Consider the following 22791-nt stretch of genomic DNA (forward strand, 5'->3'; position numbering starts at 1 on the left):
AAGTGCTCCACATACAGGTTCACTAGAATAATTTTGATGATTTCAGCTCTGGAATTGCTCATCTCTACTGAACTAAAGGTAAAAGGATTTGTTAACTTGAAAACTACTGCTTTATGACATGTGGAAAAGATCATTTTGAGCTTTGGAGATGTAGACAGACTAATAATAAAGGATTACTCGCACATGTGAATGAAACAAAACAATGATTTTGTGGAGGTCACAAAATCAAAAGGGCCCACAAGAGCCAATTTTGTGTAATATAGGACCTTTTATTCTATTTAAGACAGACTCCAATGGTTCATTGAATGAATAAGTTACTTTATTTCTATAAATAGATTAAACAAATGTTACAATACTCTCAGAAACCTTAAGACAAAATTACCAATATAATGTACAGAGGAAGCTGTAAACACTGACAATGAAACATATCTACATTAGGACGGATCAACTGAAGTTACCATTGCTTTTTAGAGTCAGTTTTACTGATTTTAACACATTTCATTTTTCATATAAAAGCCTATATTAAGAGGTTTCCAGGTGTATCTGAGACTATAAGTGACCCATGAAAAGTTGATGCTAAACTAGTATGATTTTAATGTGTGGACACTGTTTATATGATAATATAAAATTATATTATATAATCTGTTTATATAATAATCTGCCTATTAAAGGTGAAAATACTAAAACTACATTAACGATCTATTGGTGAAGATGATTTCATAACGATAAGTAAAATACTTAAAAATAAATTCAATTAAGTGACTAATTGACTATAACATGTTTGTTTCTTTAAAATACGTTTGATAAATTGTAATTTAATTAAGTCTATAAATACATTTAATTACAGTAAAATTGAAGCAGCAAGTTGTAAAAAGACACATCATGTCTGTACAAGCCCAGCTTGTACACAGTTAAGAGTTCAGTCCTGGTAAGGCTCATTTCACTACACACACGGACACTTTATTAGGTACACCAATAATGCTTCAAATTCGCTTCTAATATAATACTCAGGAAACTTGCCACATTTAGTTTAGTTTTAGGTTACAAGTTTCTTTTAATTCCTTTTTTGTCCTGTGGATTTTTTGCTGTAATGTGACTCGTATTTAGAAGCACAACAAAAACAGTGTACCAAATAAAGTGATCAGTGAGTAAAGGCCAACCACTCCACAGAGGTTTCAGGAGGTATATCTCTCTAACATTGATTAAAATACTGGAATGTTAGTTTTCTTGATTTACTATGGAATACTGGCAGGTAACATATTACATCCTAAAGGGATTATATGTCGTCAATTACGATAACTATAATCGAAGTCAAGAAAAGAGCTGACGATCTGGACCACTTTAAAATACAAGGAACGAGAAGTTCTTTCAGTATCAACTTCCCTGTAATTAGTCATGTTAAGACTATGTCCAGATGTCAAGCTCTTATCGCTTAATTATAATGTGATAAGATTAATTCACAAACTCCATTTAATCCCTTTTATATATAATACAACATAGCAACCAGGTATCGCACTATGACCACAGGCTCAACAAGAGGAGAAGTTATTTGAGGATGTTCCCAGTTTGTTAGATTTTAGTATTGTTCAAATTCGGTCCAAGATGATACAGGTTAAATATATTTGTTCCCTGAAGTGTTATAAAGTAAATTTGTCATAAAATTGTTCTTCTCTTAGTAATACATTTTATAGTGTCCTCTTGGTTACTCATTCCACTGTGAGTGCCAAAAATACTTTGAGTTTTTCTCATTTTTGTGGTTTGACCTGTAAATATGAGATATGGTTTAACATTTTGTTCTTCAGAAGAACAAATTATAAATCAAATCTCATGTCCAGTTACTCCTACTGTAGTAGATGTTTCCAGAAACACTTTTTTCTCTCACTTGAGTGATTTCTGAGACCACTACAGTGTTTCCTATAGGTCCCATGGAAACTATGATGGTACAAATTTATATATTTTTTTAATTTAAGTAATTTAAACAATAATAGTAATAAAATTTTGTATAATTTGTGTAGCATAAATGTCGCTAATGGCCTATTTTTAGTCTTTTAGTGGTCATTTTTTCCAATTATAGTTTCTTTTAAAGGTTTCTAAAAGTGTCTTCTGGTATTTTTAAATAATTTTACTCAATATTTCTTGTCTATTTTGTACAGGGCAATATTCTGGGCCTGTGGTCATACAGCCATACCTGATTGGAGCATTTCAATACCCCAAAGTAGCAGACACTCCTCCTATTTGCTTAAACCGTCTTGTAATGACTATGGACCTCATTCATACCTCCTTCATAACATCCCTTTAATGTCCATTTCATACTGTTATATTATTATATTTATCGTTTTTTCCAGAAGCCGCCGTTTGACTTCCTGGTCGGTTCACTTTGCAGTCTGTCTCTCCGGTTTGAGCTTGCCGGCGCCCCTGGAGGTAGTAAGATGTAGTGTGTGGTACTGGCTTGCCTTCCATCTTTTAAAATGGGCACTATACACGGTGAAGACTGTGTCGTACTGGGCACCCTTTCACTGTGATGGCGCTGTAAAGTCTTGCTAACGTAATTGGGGTTAGCAGCAAAACTCTGCGTGGGCGGCATGACTCCGTTGATGTAGATGGGCAGACTTTTCGGGCTTGGCGTTCTGGGGGGGCAGGGTGGTACCAGCGGGACTCTGGGTGGGATTTTCGGGGGTTTATCGTCGTTCGAAAAAGTCAGGTTTTTAGGTTTGATCGGTATGCGCGGTGGGACTTCTGGTTTGTCGTCGGGAATAGGAGGAACAGAGCAAGAAAAGCGCATTTTCGGGGTTAAATCGTCAGGTTTGCCCCAGAATGCATCTCCGTTATCCCAGTTATTCGCAGGGAAATGGCTGCCTCTAGCTGGTAGTCTGTCATCGCATCCAGGCCATGAAAACGCCATATTCCCACTGTCTTTATCAAGCAAAGATGCATCCTGATAAGCGTAGTTCACTTGCCCGTTGTGTCTAGAGCTGACATTACTGCTTCCTTTACATGGGGCTTTGGGGAAGGACTTCGGGAGCAGGCATCGTCGGTCACTAGTGAAAAACTCCACTTCTTGGTCTGCGGCTTCGTCAGACATGAGCTCCTCGGGGTCTGGAAGAGGCGGTAAGGGTTTGGACGCGCGCTGTCTCAAGACGGTGCACCCTCTCTGGGCTGAAGGCACGACCTGGTCCCCCTCTTGTGGAGGTCGGAGGAGACGCTGAGAGGCGAGGTAAGCGTCGGAGAAGTAAGGCGGATGGGAGAGAGAAGCTGTGGAGGAGAGAGGAAACGGTTTAGTTTAGATTCCAAACTCTCTACTACTTTATGTAATTTCAGTCAAATAGTGTCCAAAAATGTATTTGATTGTGGCAAGACAAGCAACTTTAACTTTGGCCTTTTATTGTTCTGTGTTGTGTTTTGTGTTGTGGATTTGTCATTATCTTTCTTTGTCATATTCTCCTGGGACCCGAAGAAAAAAGTATGTTGCAATATATATATTTTTTGTGATTTTCTGTCTATTTGGAGGTAAATGAACACTTTAGCATTTAGATTTTGTTCATTTTATTTTTATTTCTAATTTGTAACATGTCCTCTGTAATGGACGCCGGGGACATTTTGGTGTTAAATTAAACTTTTTTGAAGACCAACATCTCTGACAAGCTTCTACAGTTGCCTCAAAAACTTTTTAGACTCCATTTTAATTATTTATTTATTTATTTATTTATTTTTAATCATACTGTAGCCACAAACTAACTCCTACTGAGTTCATTTTTTATCCTAGACATTTAGGCATTGGAACCGAGAAACCTATAGTCCCCCCATTAACAGTCTATCTCAAAACAATTAAAAGAACAACTGGTTAACTCAAAGTCCACTATAATGGACACAAATGATCGGACCAGATCTCAGGAGGATATTTACACTGTAATTACAGAAAAAAACACAGAACAAGAAATGTGTTGCACAGTCCTAGTTGGTGCATGAACTCGATTTCAATACTTGATTTGTGATTTTGATACCAAAATGATCATTTTAAAATCTCTTTTTTTAGACAATATTATAATTTTTAACTTGTTTATTTTACCATGTGGTCTTTCTTACTAGAGCTCGCATAAAACTTAAGATAAAACTGTTCAGGAAGGTCAAATTTTATCCAGTTATGTGAATTTCAGTATTGATACGTGCTTAAATTAGTAACTAGTTTCAGTACCAATTTTAGTATCAATTAGAATCTGATTTCCAATACTTCTGACATTCCTAGTGGACAGGTTAGGAGCTAAAAGACTACAGACTGGGCTTGAAAAATGGTTAGTAAAAATTGTGATCACACATGTAATAATATAACAACTGCTATAAAGGATTAATTTGATAGACACACACAATTAAAACAGAGAAAATCACATAAAAAGAGACTGCCATGGTTTAACGAACCCTTTTGGGATCTGATGAAACTTAGATAAAGCACTAAAAACAGCTCTAAAAACTGGACTAAGCACTAATCATTATATGTACAAAAGCTTGAGAAATAAAGTCACCATATAGCTCAGAAAAACTCAAACTAATTTATTCTAAACCAAATTAAGGATGCAAAAGGTAACAATAAACAACTGTGGAGGAGTATGGATGAATGACTAGGAAGGAGGAAAACTAACTTAATTTGCAACTTAAAATAATAAAGGTGCTACAACCTGGTACAAAGCATCTCTCCTGTTAATCTGGTTAATCTGTCTCTGTCTCAATAAATAAATAAACAAACTAATAATCATATATAGAACTCACAAGAGCCCTTTTAATATTACAGATTTATACATAACAATGCTGAGACATTCTAATTGTTAACAAATTTAATAGTTTATATTCTTCAGTCTTTGTATTTGTCACTGATACACTGTAAAATCAAATGCAGTGGTTTCATATGGTGACCCGGAAACATCGGGACATTGCAGATCGAAGTAGCATTTCCATATTTCCATCTCCTTCCAGACCAATAAATAACATAACTCTTAAACATATTTGGAGCAGGAGTTAAAGCGGACTCTCCTCTCTCTCGTGGGTCTGTAGGAGGGCACATACCAGCGTCAGTGGGCGGCTCTCCACAGACTTGTTTTTGTTTCTGACGGAAGCACAACTGAAAACATAGAAAACTCAAGACCTAACCTCTCGCCCCCTTTGTCAAAACGCCACAACACGAAGATTAAAGCTTTATCTGCCTTTCACAATGTCTCACCAGCTGGGCACACACACACTGGGGCCTATTACTGGCAAGGATTTTTGTTTATTTCATTTATTTAGGCAATATTTAAACACTGTGCACTATGTAACGTTTTGGTTACTGCTTGATTCTATGGATATGTCATTACTCTGCCTGGAATGCTCCTCAGTATGACATTAAACAGCTCCACTTTACATTTATTCAATTACAGGTGGTTTTATAGCACAAAAATTCCTAGAAAAACAAACATTCTGACTGTGAGCGGGGTTGTCTCTCCACAGATCTGACCTGTAACTTGGTCTTGTTTAGTCTCCATGATGATAGAAAGGTTTAATATCATACTGTGAAACATTCCAGACAAAGCATAAACTAAAATCTACCTAAAGAAAAGCATTTGACGGACCCTCCACAAGAAAATGCACCTTTAAGTTCTATCTGGATTTGTCAAAAGTATTGAAAATCAGATACTAATCGATATTAAAACTCAAAATTAGGTATAAATACTAGGGATGTAACGATATCCAAATCTCTCGGTACGATATTATCACGACATGTGTCTCACGATACGATATTTATTGTATATATATAATTATAGACAGGACAGTTTTTTGTTTTTAAAATACCTTGACACAATTTTGGTGTGAATTATTTCCATGATAATCCCAAGAATTCAAGTAAAAAACATTTCTACATGTTGTCTGCACTGAAATGAATCATGGGATATGTAGTTCCTGATGTTATAAACTGTTTTTACTATAAAACCATGCATTTAAGCAAAGGAACTTGTATTTCGATATATTGTGACAGCCCACAATATTATTGTTAGACTTTTGACGATATGATATCACGGTATTTCGGTTAATGTTACATCCCTAATACAGTAAATACTAAAAATTCACATTCACAGGACAGAAATGATTGAAGGGATTACAAAGATGGACCACATAGGAATATAAAAGAACGTACTATGATTTAACATTGAAAATCACATTCTACTGTCTAAATAAAGAGTTTTTATTATCATCAGAGTGACATCGGAATCGGTATTCAGTATCGATTCCTAAGTATTGAAAGTAAAGTTTGAAATGTTACTATTGTTACAAAACTAATCTGGAAATAATTTCTACTGAACAAACTGTAATAGAGACATTTTTGGATTTGACTTGACTTGACTTTGATTTTGCACTTTATTATTATTATTTTTTTAAACTGTGCATGTGAATAAAATAAACAGGCTGGATTAGTTTCCAGTCACATCCATAAACACACAAGAGATGAAAGAATACTCCATAACAGATTAATATAAAAGGTGCACTACACTGGGACAGCTCCATCACTCGTTTGTCTCATGAAAATGTTATTGCTTTGCCAGGAATGTTTCAGTGCACGGTTTAAACCTTTTCCACCTTTCATTTATTAAATTCCAGACCCATTTTTATTGTCAGAAAATACTTTGGTGGAGTCGCCGGTGTCTGCTGAGTTTTATGACTTTGTGTCGTTCCAGGCAAAACAATAACATCCCCAAGGATAAATAAAGAGTTCACAGTCTTCACCTAAAAACTGAGAGTGGAAACTGGAAAGCAAATTTTAAATTTGTGATTTTCTCATGGCGACCATTTAACCTGTGAATATTATTTGATTTTGATATACAAGACAAATACATTAAAGCGCCCATATTACGCTGTTTTCTGATCTGTATTATAATGTTGTTTCATAGGGATGGGATGTAACAATAACCAAAATATTGTGATATCTTATCGTCAAAAGTCTCACAATAATATTGTGGACTGTCACAATATATCAAATCACAAGTTCCTTTGCTTAAATGCATGGTTTTATAGTAGCAACAGCTTATAAACATCGGGAACTACATATCCCATGATTCATTTCAGTACACACAACATGAAGAAGTATGTTTTTTACTTGAATTCTTGGGATTATAATGGAAATAATTCACACCAAAATCTTGTCAAGGTATTTTAAAAGCAAAAAAGTGTCCTAAAATTATATTAGCCTCTCCAAAATATCGCAATAAATAACGTACCATGATATGCATATCGTGATAATATCATACTGAGAGATTTGGATATTGTTACATCCCTCTTGTTTCCTCATCACAAACATACTTGGAGATTTATTTTGTTTCATTCACACATGTTTAACAGACAAATCTTCCATATTTAGGCTGAGTTCTTTTCTCAAACAGAAAACACTCTCTTCCACCTTGTGATGTCATCATGTGGTAACACAGAAACTGCTTCACTGTGTTTTTAAACTCCAGACACCTTCACTAGAACCACTGGGATAATTTCAGACCTGGAATCGCCAATTTCTACTGAACTTAAAGTAAAAGGTAGGTGTTAACTTGAAAACAACTACGTCAACAAGGTGGAACAGAGCATTTTGAGCTTTAGAGATGAAGACAAACTAGTAATTAAGGATTACTCAAACACGTGTGAATCAAACAAAACACAACTCCAGGTTTGTTTTTGACGAGGTAACAACATTATAAACACGTCTTAAAGCTCACAATAGTCAACTTTGCCTAATATAAGACCTTTAAAGTATAAACTATAGAGCAATAATACTCACCAAAGTCCTTGTGGAGGCCCCTGAGGTTGTGGTCCATGTCCAGTCCGAAGCAGTCTCTGAAAAACAGCCCGGGTTCAGTATAGGTTTGTTCACGGTCAGAGTCAATCATTTGTCACATGGGGCTCTGTAGTGACCCATTACATGTTCAAAAACACAGTGGACATATGCACAAAACATGTACTATGATGTCCTATTATATAAGAACTATTCATTTACAACGGTCGGAAATCATATGTTCACTCAGTCATGTTGTTACACATTTGGTTGAACTACTTTTTAGTTCTGTAATGCTATATACAGGGTTCCTGCTCTTTCACTGACAAAATTTCGAAACTTTTCCATGACTTTTTCATGACCTAACCTGAATTTTCCATGACTTTACAGGACCTACATGTGTAGAATTTATCAGACTATTAGGGCTAAATATGAAATGTTAACCCTTTCCACTCATCTTATGGTTTGGTTTTATAGTTTTTTAACATTCAAAATACTGTCAATGCATTTATTGTGCACTATGTAACTTTTCTTATGGAAAAGCTGTAACCTACTTATCGGCATGGCAATGCTTTACTCCAGGTTTTGAGTGTTTTTTTTGTTGTTGTTGTTTTTTTTTCAATTTTAAAATTTTTTTACTCGGTTGGAGCAATATTTGTAGCTAAATCACAACTTAAGTTCACGCTTGGAAATTTTTAAAGGTGCACTGTGTAACTTTTCTAGAGAAGGTCCTCAATCTTGTCTCCATGGAGATGTTAATGCTTTGCTTTAAATTGTCCACAGTACGGCATTAAACTAATCTGTCTTGCGTTTATTCCACTACAGGTGTTTAAGTGCTCAAAAATATCTTTAAAAAAACATTCATTCTTACTGTGAGTGGGGTTGCTTCTCCACAAATCTAATCTGTAATTTGGCTTGCAAGTCTCCGTGGAGATTCATAGCTTTAGGACATACTGTGGAACATTCTAGGCACATCTCCATGGAGGAAACAGGTGACAGACCCTCAACGAGACAAGTTATACAGTGCATCTTTAGGCATTTGACAGGTACCGTCTCATTTTCCAAACTCTAAAATCAAAGTAAGCGTATGGAATGCGAGCACATAAATGACTTGACACATGTTTAGTTAAGATTTTCCAGACTTGTAATGTTTTGACAAGCACTAAGTAGCTCGAGGAAGGATAGTTATCATAGATGAAGTACAAAAATAAGATTCATTGATTACGCAAAGGTCCTAATTACGCAAAACTGACTCTTGTGAGCTTTAAGTCACGTTAGAATGTTGTTACCTCATCAAAAACAAATCTGGAGTTGTGTTTTGCTTCATTCACATGTCTGAGTAATGTTTTATTATTAGTCTGTCTACATTTCCAAAGCTCAAAATGCTCTGCTCCACCTTGTGATGTGATGAAGGGGAAGTTTGCAAGTTAACAGTTTTTACCTTTAGTTCAGTAGAAATTGGCAATTCCACGGCCAAAATCATCCAAATGATTCTAGTGAAAGTGGAGTTTAAAAACACAGTGGAGCACTTCCTGGATGCATGACATCACAAGTTGGAACAGAGTTTTTTATATTTGAGAGAATAATATAGCCTAAATATGCAGGGTTTGTGTGTTTTTAAACATGTGTGAATGAAACAAAACACAACTCCAGATACATTTTTGATAACAAAACAACATTATAATAATTGTTGTTGCTATAATAATTGTTGCACTGTCTTCCTATGACTTCTTAGCCTGATTCATCAGCCGGTTTCACTTCGTGGAAACTGTCTGACCTCACAGCATTAGAATTGTTCCCTCGACAGTAGGCGGTTTTTATTTAACCAGTCGCTGATATTTGGTCGTGACGTATGTAATGCGCCAAATCCTGTAGGAAGAAGAGAAATAACGTCTTTCTCCTTGATAAAATTCACCAAACATTCTCTTTGTTCCACCTTTAAATTCTCGATCTCAGCAATCGTTGCCAACACAGAACATATGTCTTCGTCTACATCCATCTCGACCGCTTTGTTTACTGTTGTGCTGAACCACAAAAGGGACCCAGACAGGAGCTTGAGTTTGATGTCATGGCGTCACAGCTCTTTGCTGATTGGCTGGTGCACGGTCTACAACTTCTGGGGTTCTTGCAAATAGTCTAGTGTATTCCGATTCCTGACGTTGTCGCTGGAGAAAAATGAAATTGAGCGGAGGCACTAGGTGGCGCCAGCCTGGCTAATGACCTCTTATATATAGCTGAGATTTTATTTATTATTTTATTACTTATTTTTCTATTTTATTTTGACTTGAACATATACATTAACCTACTTATGTCTTATATGATCGCAGTCTCTTGCTCTCTTTTTTGCTCCTTGTTAGAATTTATTACTACCATTTATATTTTTTCTCTTTGTTATTATATTATATTGTGATGTGTGAGCTACTGTGTCCAAATAATTTCCCGAGTGGATCAATAAAGTTTGTCTAAGTCTAAATCAATAAAATAGCTTAATATGATATGAACTTTCAACCACTCACCTGCTCAGACCGTGTTGTCCCCATAGGTTATTCTCATTCCCAGCCATGTTGACACCGTAAATATATTTTTGTATTTTTAAAAAGCATCAAAAGTTGTCTGATATCGGTACAGGACTCGCTCCATTACTGCTTCAGGCCACACACCAACAAACTGTGCAGGAAACAGAGACAAAAGCACTTCAAACCCAATGGCTAAACATGTTGACAAGTTACAGACTGTAAAATAAACTAAATCTCTCCACATGTGGTTTGAATCAGGGATTATGGGAGAAATGAAGGAATGAGGAGAAGTGTAAACAGCGCACATCTGGGACTGAATGTACAAACGCAGCTGCAGGGGTCAAAGGTCGTCCCATGAGGTAAAACAAACATACAGGCTGCATTGGGAAAGACTGTACAGACAAGAACATAGGTGGATGTAATGTTACGCAGTTTTTGTCTGCTGCTCTGTTGATGAAATTTAATGCTAAAATTGTTCAGTGAGGAGAAAATGAATGCCTTACTTGGAATATTACACACTTTTTTCATTTCATATTTTTCATTTATTTAAAAGGTAAGATGTGTAACTTTTCGGCTGAGGGTCTAATCACCTGCTTGTTTCTATAGCGATGTCATTGCTCTGCCTGGAATGTTCCACAGTATGACTTTAAACAGATTCGCCTTACATTTATTCAATTACAGGTGGTTTTATGGCTCAAAAATACCGAGAAAAAGGCATTCTGACAGGTGAGTGGGGTCGCCTCTCCACAGATCTGACCTGTAACTTGGTCTGACTTGATCCCCATGAAGATAGAAAGGTTTAATTTATTTTATTTATTTATTTTTTTGACTGGAACAGAGCATGTTAATGTGATAAAATACCGTGAAACACTCCAGAAAAAGCTATAACATCTTCATGGAGAAAAGCATTTGATGACCCTCCGCCAGAAAAGTTACACAATGCATCTTTAAATTTGCTTTTTTAAATTCCTGAAAATATTTTGTTACCTGCTTGTGTTGTCGGAGAAAGATGATTTTGTAATGTCAGTTAATGCATTACTTTGGACAAAGTGGCCTAGAGCACTTTCAAATATTATCCTTTTTCAGAAGTGAGTTTTATTGCCCAACTAAGTCAAAATGTAATAAACATTGTGGATCAGTCTGAGTAGGCCTGTCATGATAACACATTTTAATGCATGATATATTGTTACAGTGATACACTGAGATAAATTATAATATTGAAACTACTTTATGCAACTGACACAATAACAATAATCCAAAATTGTCTAAATCATTCAAAAATGTCTGAGCTGCAACAAATAAATATCAGAATGAAGCCGTAATTAGCCATAGAAGTGACTTATTCAACCTTCTACAGCTCAAATCTTATCATATTACAACAAAAATACCTAAATCTCCCCACATTTAAAGAAACTGTACACACGATAAATGTTGAGCCTCAAAATATATTCTTCCAGCTACAGTATCATATTTTGAAATTGATATAGTAATTATGGTGACAGGCCTAAATCTAAGTAATTTTTTACATTTATTTAATATTTTACAGTTCTATGGCATTATAAATAATGATCCTAAATATGCCTATCACCATAATCACTATATTTACTTATCGTTCAGTATATGAAAGCTGGAACAATATATTTTGGGGTTTAATATTTATTTATTGTACCGTTTAAGGATGTAACAATAACGTGATATCGTATCGTCAGAAGTGTCACAATAATATCGTGGGCCATCACAGTATATCAAATTTCAAGTTTCTTTGATTAAATTCATTGTTATGGTGCAGCAAGAGCTAAAAACAAGGGACCTACTTAGAGTATACGATGATCCTTTGCTTTGTTTCAGTGCAGACCACATGAAGAAATAGCTGTTATTAAGCACTTTTCAATCTTAGTTCTTTGGATTAGGACACGAACAAAGGCTCGACAAGGCATTTTAAAACGAAAGAGTTGCATATTTACATTTTTTTGTTCTCCACAACACATATCGTAAAAAATATTGTCCCAAGACATTTCAATATTGTTACATCTGTAGTAAAAGTGTGTAGATTTGGGGTATTTTTTTTTTAATACAATTACATTTGAGGTTGAATAAGTCACTTCTGTGGCTTATTATTGTCTAATAATAGTACACTAAATGTTGCAGCTCAGGCCTTTAATGATACTGTCTATTTAAAAAAGGTTTACTGGGATTATCTTGCATTATTGTTATTGTATCAGTGGCACAGTAGTAGTTTCAATATTCTCGTTTATCGCAGTGTGTCTGTGTAACAATAAATCCTGCTTCAAAATCTGTGACTAAATCGACTTCTGGAATAGTCTTCTGTATCTGAAACCAAAATGTAAGACCACATACTAAAAAAACTACTAATATATAATATACTAATAGTCTTTTTTGAAATTTTAGTATCGTGACAACAATACCCACAAGGTCAAAACATAGAAACTCATCACAGAAATGCCCTAAAGTCTGGGACCTTCTCACTATTCGTATTAATACTACAAATTCAAGTACAATGCCAACATATAGTTTAATGAGAAAGGTAGAGATCGTGGTTGGTGCAGATAAAACAGCAACCAATAGAAACTCTAAACTAAGTAGGTCCAATTTGTATTATTTAATAATGTTATTTAATTTAACTACAAACTTTAATTTTTTACTTATTTTTTACCATAAACATATAAGAGAGAAGTGTAGTCACATTTTGTGCAGCTATCTCTTCATATTAAAGTGTAAATATAAAGCTTTGTGTGTATTTTTAGGCAGCAGATTGACCAAAATATTGACTAAAGTATCTCCTGGAGATTTAAAAGTGCACTATGTAACTTCTCGATTAGGGGTCCATCACCTTCTTGTATTTATGGATATGTCATTGCTCTGCCTTGAATTAAACAGCTGTACTTTACATTTATTCAATTACAGGTGGTTTTAAAGCTCAAAAGCACCTAGAAAAACAGACATTCTAACTGTGAGTGGGGTTGCTTCTCCAGAGATCTGACCTGTAACTTGATCTAGTTTGGTCTCCATGATGATAGAGCATTTTAATACCAGTCGAAAAAGGAGCCTCTCTAGTGATGGGGGGTTTGTGTCCTCCTCTGTCCCTCTGTCCTGACCGTAAACCACATGGACAGCCTGTATCCTCACTAACAACAAGGGATATTGTATAGCGTTCCTCTGAAGCTCTGGGACCACCTCCTCCTCCTCCTCCAGCTCCAGGACCAGACCCCAGCCCCAGTGTCAAAGAAAGGGCTGTCTCTGCACGGGGAACACATCATGGCGAGCTGGAGCACTGTGTTTTCTGTATTTATGTAACACAGTTTACTTGTTACATAAAACATAAAGCATCATAACACTTTTTTGAGCATGTAGTCCCTATCTTTGTAATGCTATTTTAATTTTTATAACCTATTTCTATTTTATTTTCACTTGTAAATATGCATGCATCTAATTACGCCTTATTTAACATCAGTCTCTTGCTATTTTTGTGACTTATTTACAATCTATTACTACCATTTATATTGTTTCTCTTTGTTATTATAATATATTGTGATGTTTGAGTTACTGTGTCCAAGTAATTAATGTCTAAGTCTATCTATTCCCATCTACTTAACATCTATTCCCAATTTCAAATGCGTGGAAAATCAAGATGAGAGTGTTGAGCATTGTTGTATCTAGCCTAAAAATACCAAAAAAAAGTTTAAAATGCTGCAAAACAATTGAGTGTGTAAGTGTACTAACTATACAATGACATTTCTATTCATTTTAATGAGTCTTGTTACAGATTATTTACATTTTGCACAATATTTTAACCTGATATTTCTAACTATCTACTAAAATCTGATACTACTCAATACTAAAACAAACTAGTATCAAAATTAGAGCAGGTATCGATACTAAAAAAGTCACATTCGCAGGACCTTTTCTGAATCGCTTTAGAATGATCTTGAGCTGTATCAGAACAAGTATAAGAGCACATAGACTAGTAAACGCACATGGAACCTACCTGGATGAAAAACCCAAGACTAGGGATGTAAGAATAACCGAAATACTGTGATATCGTATCGTCAAAAGTCTCACAATAATATCGTGGGCTCGCAATATATCAGATTACAAGTTGCTTTGCTGAAATGCATGGTTTTATAGTAGCAACAGCTTATAAACATCGGGAACTACATATCCCATGATTCATTTCAGTGCAAACAACATGAAGAAACATGTTTTTTCTTCAAAATATCGCAATAAATATCATACCGTGAGATGCATATCGTGACAATATCGTACCATGAGATTTGAATATCGTTACATCCCTACCCAAGACCACACCGTTTTACGATGGATTCTCAAAAGATGCGTCTCAATTCTTTTTCCTCGCTTCTTTCTCCTTGATTCCTCTCCTCGATCCTCCATTTTGCAGCTGTCAATCAAATGGCTCATATGAAGTGGTGTCCCAAAGAAAACCACAGAAGGAGTAAACATGAGGGAGGTTTAAGGAGGCAGACATCAGATAAACTAATCAAACTTTACATCCTCTTTCCTCGTTGTGTCTCCTCTGTGGGTGGGACTTCCTCACCCAATTTCCTGACGAATCGAGGAGAGGAATCACGTAAAAGGAGGCGAGGAAAGAGAAATGAGGCACGGCCCTAATCACAATCCTTCATGATGCAATTTGCGTTGTAGTAGATCTTTAAACCTCTTCAAAACTGCTGAATAAACCATGAGCAACCCTTGTTACATAACGCCACTATTCTCTCTGACTGGGCGTTTATCTGAAACATGCATAATTCAATGACAAACCCACAACAAGGAGCTGTCATTTGAATATTTATGGGCCTAAAACAACCTTATGTGGCGTCATATCCGTCAGTGGGGCTCAGAGATGGAAGAGGGTTGAACAATTACGGATTCTACCCACAATTACTGCCCTGAATGAGGCCACTCTGAGCCGTGAATGGGCGCTTTGTGTGGGTCTGGTGCAGCCTGAACTATCTCAGGAGGTTAGGACACAGGAATACTCCATGGTGACAAGGAACCCAGCCCGAAGTATGGAGCTCGGCGCAAAAAAGTGAAGGAAAATAGTTTGTTTATGTGGGGAGGAAAGCATTGGAGATTCAGGAGGTTTTGGAGGAGGTTGAATAATGGTGCTGGAGTGATTTGAAAAGGGTCAAATGTAAAATAAACAGCTAATTTGTCAGTACTGAATAAGCAGGGTAGAAATAAATGTTCCATCTACTGAATACTGAACTGATTAAGGAAGACTTTTTGGCTCTTTTGGGGCAAATTTGACCTCTGTATATCCATCAATACAGCTGACACAACCTGGAAAAGTAGGCCGATCGAGTATCTAGATCTCAAAGCGCCCATATTACACAATTTTCTGATCATGTTATAATGTTTCCTCATCATAAACATACTTGGAGTTGTGCGGTAATAATGTGTGTGTTTTTAAACTCCAGACACCTTCACTAGACTCATTTGGATGATTTCACCCTTGCAGTTTCAAATCTCTACTTAACAAAAACTAAATGGTCGCTTGAAAACTATTGCTTCGTGGCATCGTAAGGTGTAACAGAGCATTTTGAGCTTTGGGGATTTAGACTGACTAATCATACAGGGTTAGGTCAATGAAGCAAACACAACTCCAGGTATGTTTTGATGAGGTAATAACATTCCAACATGACTAAAGATCACAATAGTAAATTATGCATAATATAGGACCTTTAATCCAGGATCTGGTCAAGGGCACCTCGCATGGAAGATGGCGCAATGGTGGAAGCTTTATGAGGGAAACTAAAGTAGAAAACCCATTAGATACAGAGAACCTGAAACTTTCTAGCTATATTGCCTGAGCGATATACCACTGTACCACCACGAATGACACTAGTTATTGTAGTTAATGGTTACTACGGTATTTACTCGCAAGATATAAATTATGCTATTGCAAAATTGTTCTATTTTTCACAACAAAGGAAATGAGTCATGTATCCAAGCAATAAAAAAAAACTCTTGATAAAAAACTGACTGATTTATTGGTATATTTATTACTTAATGATGATTATTTATGGTTGCGATAAAGGTTTCTACAGTAAATTAGAACAATATTTTTCTTATGCATTATATAGAGCTATTTTTGTTCATAAATTTGCCATTTTTGGATTCAAAAGTATAAAAAAATCAGATATTAGTCAATACTGAAATAGTAGTAGTAGTAGTAATAGACTAGATACTCATTCGAGCAGTTATCGACACTAAAAAAGTCACCTTCAGAGGACAGAAATTAACCTTTCCTGAAGCTTTAGAATGATCTTGAGGTGCATTAGAACAAGTATAAGAGCACAGAGACTAGTTTACGAACATGGACCACTGTGGAACCTACCTGGACCACTGAGGGATTACACCGATATAAGACTGAGACTAAGAAAGTACTATGAGTTAATGTTGAAAATCACATTCTATTGTCTAAATAAAGTGTTTTTATTATCATTGTGGTATCGGAATCAGTATTGAGTATCAAGTCTATTCCTTTGCACCTAAACTCTGCAGTCTGCAGTTTCGGTCTCGTGACAAAACTCCTTACCAAGATCCTACCAAGTCCTTCTACAATAAACTGATTATTCAGAACTTTTAGCTTCTACAGACTATAATTTACATCTTGTTGTCTAGGTTTAGTCCTTATTTGAACTGTGATTTAGCTGCACACAAGCAAAGCAAATCCCAAAAAGTATCGGTGCATGCTTCTGGCCAAATCCGGAGACACGAGACTGCGTTGTTGTCGCTATTATATTTTAAACCACAAACATCTCGCTGGGACAATAGAAGGCGTCTGCTGCTCACGCTTAACAATGACTCGCACATTCTACAGCTAAGATAATGTTGTCCACCAGTAATTTTGACAAAGATGTGTGCTGCGTCACGTAAATCAAGAGCTTTCCTTCCTTCAGGTCTCCAAGTTTCTGTTTAGGTTCAGTGGGTTTGGTTTTGACAAGGCTTTTGTGGAGATATTACAGCACGAAGAGGAAATAAAGACTGTAAACACGAGATAATGGTATCAAGCCGGAAACAATATGAGAGAGCAGCAAGTCAAAAGAGTTCAAGAGTGTGGTGTCTACAAAAGCTCAAGGGGCAGGGTTTGGGCCAAGTTCAGTCCTGGTCTAGTCCTGGTTTAGTGGTGGTTTAGTGCTGTTTTAGTCCTGATTTTGTATTAGTTTAGTCCTGTTTTAGTCTTGCTTTGGGCCCAGTTTGGTCTTGATTTTGTGCTGGTTTAGTGTTGATTTAGAGCTGATTTAGTCCTGGTTTAGGTCCAGTTTTGTCCTGATTTTGTGCTGGTTTAGTCCTGCTTTAGTCCTGCTTTAGTCCTGCTTTAGGCCCAGTTTAGTCCTGATTTTGTGCTAATTTAGTGATGGTTTAGTGCTGGTCTAGGCCTGGTTTATTGCTGGTTTAGGGCCGGTCAAGTCCTATTCTAGTTCTGGTTTAGTCCTGGTCTAGTCCAGGTTTAGTGCTGGTTTAGTGCTGGTCAAATGCTATTCTAGTCCTGGTTTAGTGCTGGTTTAATCCTAGTCTAGTCCTGGTGTAGTACCAGTTTATTCACAGTTCAATCCCAGTTTAATCCCAGTTTAATCCTGGTCTAGTGCTTGTTTAGTCCTGGTTTGAGGCCAGTTTAGTCCCAATTTAACCCTGAATTAGTCTTGATCCAGTGCTGCTCAACTCCTGATTTAGTTGTGGTCTAGTCCTGGTCTAGTTTAGCCCTGGATCAGTCCTGGTTCAGTCCTTTTTTCAGTCCTGGTTTAGATGACACAGAATGAGTAAACTAGCCCTGATTAGTCCCAGTGTGGTTTAGTAATGACTTAAATCCTGGTAAAGATCTGATGTAGTCCACTTTTGTCCTGGTATGACATTGATATTGTGGCTTGACTAGGTCCAAGTTTATGCCTGTCTGGTCTAGTACTATTCTAGTTTTAGTCCTAGCCCTTTAGCTCTCCCTTAAAGCTCAGTTTAGGTCACACTTGCATAGTTTCCCATTTAAACATTAGACTTAGACTATTTAGTTCATCCTGCTTTAGTCCTGGTCTAAAACAAATGGTAATAATAAATTCAAAACAACAAAAAACATGTACTTGATACTGTTGTGTTCTCAAAGGTTATTAAGGTTACTAATTTAATCCAAAAAACTATTTCAGCAAAGTTTACAACAAAATCTATTTATAGTTTTAACCTGGTTTTGTATTGCTCTGGAGTTTTGCCTTTCAGGTCATTCATTAGCGCTGTTATGAGATGGAAGAAATTACGTGGAATTTTTAAATCTGGGTGAATCAGTAAGCATTTTGAGGTCAGAGAGGTGAAGAAAAAAAAAGGCAATGCATTCACTCAGATTTGGAGATAGAGAAATTATGTTCAGTATTTACAATAGTTTAAAGGACAAGTTCAAGTTTACATCTGATATAACTTTGGTTTGGAACTTGTTAAACAGATCAGACTTGATTTAGTTGCTTAGTCTTTTTTAAGCCCTTATTTTTATTTGAGAAATTCTATAGACTGTTTGCAGCATAATGGTTTACTCTAAATAATTATAATATTCCACTTGACGCAGTTTTATTTACGTTTTTGCTCGGTTCAAGTTCAATTCCTTATTATGGCCTATTATAATCAAGTTATTACAAACTCATAACTCATATTCTTAACATAGACACTAAATTATAGAGCACTGCGCCCACTTGTGGTATAAATCTTCACCGCCTCGGCAGATATTCTCACTGGGTGTAATTGGAAAGTCTAGACAAGAAATGTACACAAAGAACTCCAAATTACGCACAGAAATCGCATTACGCACGGTTTATGGATATCTGAAAAAATTGATTAGATTTGCCCATAATTTGGCAAAAGGCGATTATGTGGCTGTATTGAGTCTTCAGCGATGCTACTGTCAATTCAATTTGATTTTAATTCCCAATTGGTCCGTGATAATAATAGTTTAAACATGTCTTACCGCGCAAAACGTGGCTGGCTACTCCCATTGTATCGGCCAAATAACATTTATCCAATGACTTCTCGCCAAACTCCGCGTTTTTCTTCGCTTTTACGCAGCAAGATTCCCAGCGAGCATCGAACCATGTGCACATCCCAGTTCTGACAACACTCCGGGGCGGACACACAACTTTTGTCACCGTGACGCGCATTTCCTTCTCTCCTTTTATAAACCTCTCCAGCTCCTTCCTCGGCTCAGGCTCCGCCCCGCTTTCCTTAAAGGGAAAAATTCCTCCAAAACCATGGAACTATGAGGAAAACAACCACTTGGATCAGAGCGAGAGAGAGGAATGCCATACAAGACTAATATTAGTAAGAGGATGCGGCTAAATTGTCTACGTATTTCAGCAAAACAGTTGTAAAGTGTGTGGAAGTGTGGAGAGACTATACAAATGAAGACGCCTGGTGTATTCCGGGACAAATCTAAATCAATTTACGCACGAAATTCTCCACCTGAAAGTCACAGTACATAAGTAAATATTAACAAATACCAAATCTAAGTGTTGTGTCTGGAATCTATTATGACTGCACTGGGACCAACGTTAGTACTGTTTTTGTTATTTGGTAAGATTATGTGTAAACTATTGTACGGCTACACTAGTAATTATATATTTTACAGTGTTTTTAGTGATTGTTTTAATGTTTTTACTTGTTCTCTACAGTGTCTTTGAGTGTTTATTATAATAATTAATAAAAAAAAATAATCCATACATTTTCTTCCGCTTATCCGGGGCTTGGTCTTGGGGGCAGCTGTCTAAGCAGGGACTCTCAGACAAGGCGTTCCGGAACAGATGCCCGAGCCACCACAGCTGGCTCCCCTCAACATGGAGGAGCAGCGCCGCTAATCTGAGCTCCTCCCGTGTGACTTGTTTATTTATTTAATGAGACAGGGACAGTGCACAATATCCATTAACCTTAACAGGAGACCCTATCTCTAAGGCGCCCAGCCACCCTGTGGAGGAAACTCATTGCAGCAGCTTATATTTGCAATCTCGTCCTTTTGGTCATTACCCAGAGCTCATGATCATAGTTGAGGGGAGGAACATAGACTGACCGGTACATCGAGAGCTTTGCCTTTCGGCTCAGCTCCCTCTTCACCACAACCGTCCAATACAGCGACCACATCGCTGCTGACGCTGCACCGATCCACCTGTCAATCCCACGCTCCATCCTCCCCTCACTCGTGAACAAGACCCTGAGATACTTGAACTCATCCACATGCAGAGGGCAAGCCACCTTTTTCTGGTCGAGAACGATGGCCTTGGATTTGGAGGAGCTGATCCTCATTCCAGCCGCTTCACACTCGGCTGCAAACCGACCCAGTAATAAATAATATTATACTAGATATTTTGCTGCTGATGTCATTAACTGGGGGTGTGATGCTAACTGTAGGCTCTGCTCTGTCTGCAGCTCTCTCTCAAGTTAAACTTTAATCTGAACTTTGTTTAACACCATCTGACCAGAAAGAACTGATTTAGCTGTTCGTGAAAATTAGCTGTTTAAATCCACTTTACATTTTTGTTAATTTTTAGACTTAAAACTTTTTGAAAGAATTTTACTTTGGTGCAGTGTGTCACCAAGGTAACTGCAACACATTCCACCATAGGGACACATGTAGAACACCCCCAGTTTGATATCACTGCAAAGTATCAACAACTATGAACATTATAACTATCGGATTTTTACTTGTACATGTACATTTATATAATTATGACTTATTTGACACTATTTTTGCTACTTATTTCAAATGTATTATTGCCATTTATCCTGTCGCTCTCTGTTTTTATATTATATTGTGATGTGTGAGCTACAGTGTTAAAATAATTTCCCTTGTGGATCAATAAAGTTTAAGTCTTAACTCTTAAGTGTACTCTGATAAACCTGTTTTAGTATGGATATAAAATAATGTTAGCTGAGTCACTTGTTGTTTTTGTCTTTCAGAGTCACAGTGACATTTGTATGGGGTGTAAAAGTCCTGGCCCTGTCCAGATGCAAACTGCTCCAGGTATCGTAAAAGTATATTACGGACTATTAGTACACTACAACAACAATAACAACTACTACTACGACTACTATTATCACTATAGTCTATATGTAACAATAGTTTTGCCTTTTGGATACAGATAACCTAGAGACTTAGTATGGATATAAAATCATGTTGGCTGAGTCACTTTTTGCTTTGGTCATTTGAGAGTCCTAATGGTGTCTGTACGGCGTGTAAAGCTTCAAACACAGAAGTAAATACACTGAACCAGGTACACTAAAAGTATTACTACTACAACAACTACTACTGCAACTAATACTACTACAACAGGGGTCTCCAGCCTTTTTCCTCCGATGAGCTACCTTTACAAAAATGCCAGCGAGCTACTAATTTTAGTGGCCCCAAGAAATGTAGATGATTATAAGAAAGAGGGGGAGCCTTTGGGTACAGTTAAATGCCTATAAAACATAAACCATTGTCCATTTATTCGTTAGTATTTAAGGTTTCCAGATGATACAATGATAATAGACATGTAATTAATCAATGCTTTTTTATTCAGCACAATACGTTTAATATATGTAAAACCTCTTGGCGAGCTACTTGGAAGAGGGTGGAGAGCTACTGGTAGCTCCCAAACTACAGGTTGGAGTCCCCTGTACTAGAACAACAACTACTACTACTACTACAACAACTACTATTACAACTACTACTACAACAACTACTATTACAACTACTACTACTACTAGTACTGGTATTACTAATACTATTACTACGACGTCGACAACTACAGTCACTACTACAGCTTTTATTACTACTACTGCCGCTGCTGCTGCTACTACAACTATTAGTACTACCACTACTACTACTACTACAATTACTACCAGTAGTATGTCTGCTAATACTGTTACTTCAACGTCTACAACTACAACTACTACTACAACTTTTATTACTATTCCTACTGCTGCTGCTGCTGTTACTGCTACTGCTACTGCTACAATTACAACAACTACTACTACTAGTAGTACTACTAATACTATTACTACAACGTCGATGACTACAACTACTACTACAACTATTACTACTACTGCTGCAGCTGTTACTAATACTACTACTACGACATTGATGACTACAACTAATACTACTACTACTGCTGCTGTTGTTACTACTACTACTACTACCACTACTACTGCTATTACTATGACATCGACGACTACAACTAATAGTACTGCTACAACTATTATTACTACTACTGCTGCTGCTGTTGCTATTACTACAACTACTACTACTACTACTACTACTACTACTACTATAGTTGTAAAGTAGTTTTTCCTTTTGGATACTGATAACCTAGAGATGTAGTATGGATATAAAATCATATTATCTGTCTCACTGCAACTACTACTACGTATACTACTACTAATACTAGTACGACTATTAGAACTATTACAACTACTATTATAACTACTACTACTACCATTACTCCTACTACT

The 22791-nt window shown here is 36.5% G+C and overlaps 1 protein-coding gene across 2 annotated transcripts; it reads right to left on the reverse strand.

Moving 5' to 3' along the window:
- Positions 1 to 301: 301 nt before the first annotated feature.
- On the reverse strand, positions 302 to 19444 carry LOC110161109 (ERBB receptor feedback inhibitor 1). Of its 2 annotated transcripts, XM_020925820.2 has the most exons (4): positions 19280 to 19437; positions 10297 to 10447; positions 7787 to 7842; positions 302 to 3252 (listed from the first exon to the last, which is right to left on the reverse strand). In XM_020925820.2, the coding sequence occupies exons 2-4, from the start codon at positions 10341 to 10343 to the stop codon at positions 2330 to 2332; spliced, it is 1026 nt and encodes a 341-aa protein (XP_020781479.2). In that variant the 5' UTR covers positions 10344 to 10447; positions 19280 to 19437; the 3' UTR covers positions 302 to 2329. The 2 variants fall into 2 exon arrangements, with proteins under 2 accessions (XP_020781479.2, XP_055021477.1); XM_055165502.1 differs by lacking the exon at positions 10297 to 10447 and having other exon boundaries at positions 19280 to 19444.
- Positions 19445 to 22791: the final 3347 nt, after the last annotated feature.

Source organism: Boleophthalmus pectinirostris, unplaced genomic scaffold (genome assembly GCF_026225935.1).
Source record: "Boleophthalmus pectinirostris isolate CB_2022bp ecotype Guang Dong unplaced genomic scaffold, ASM2622593v1 HiC_scaffold_8, whole genome shotgun sequence".
Taxonomy (NCBI): Eukaryota; Metazoa; Chordata; class Actinopteri; order Gobiiformes; family Gobiidae; genus Boleophthalmus; species Boleophthalmus pectinirostris.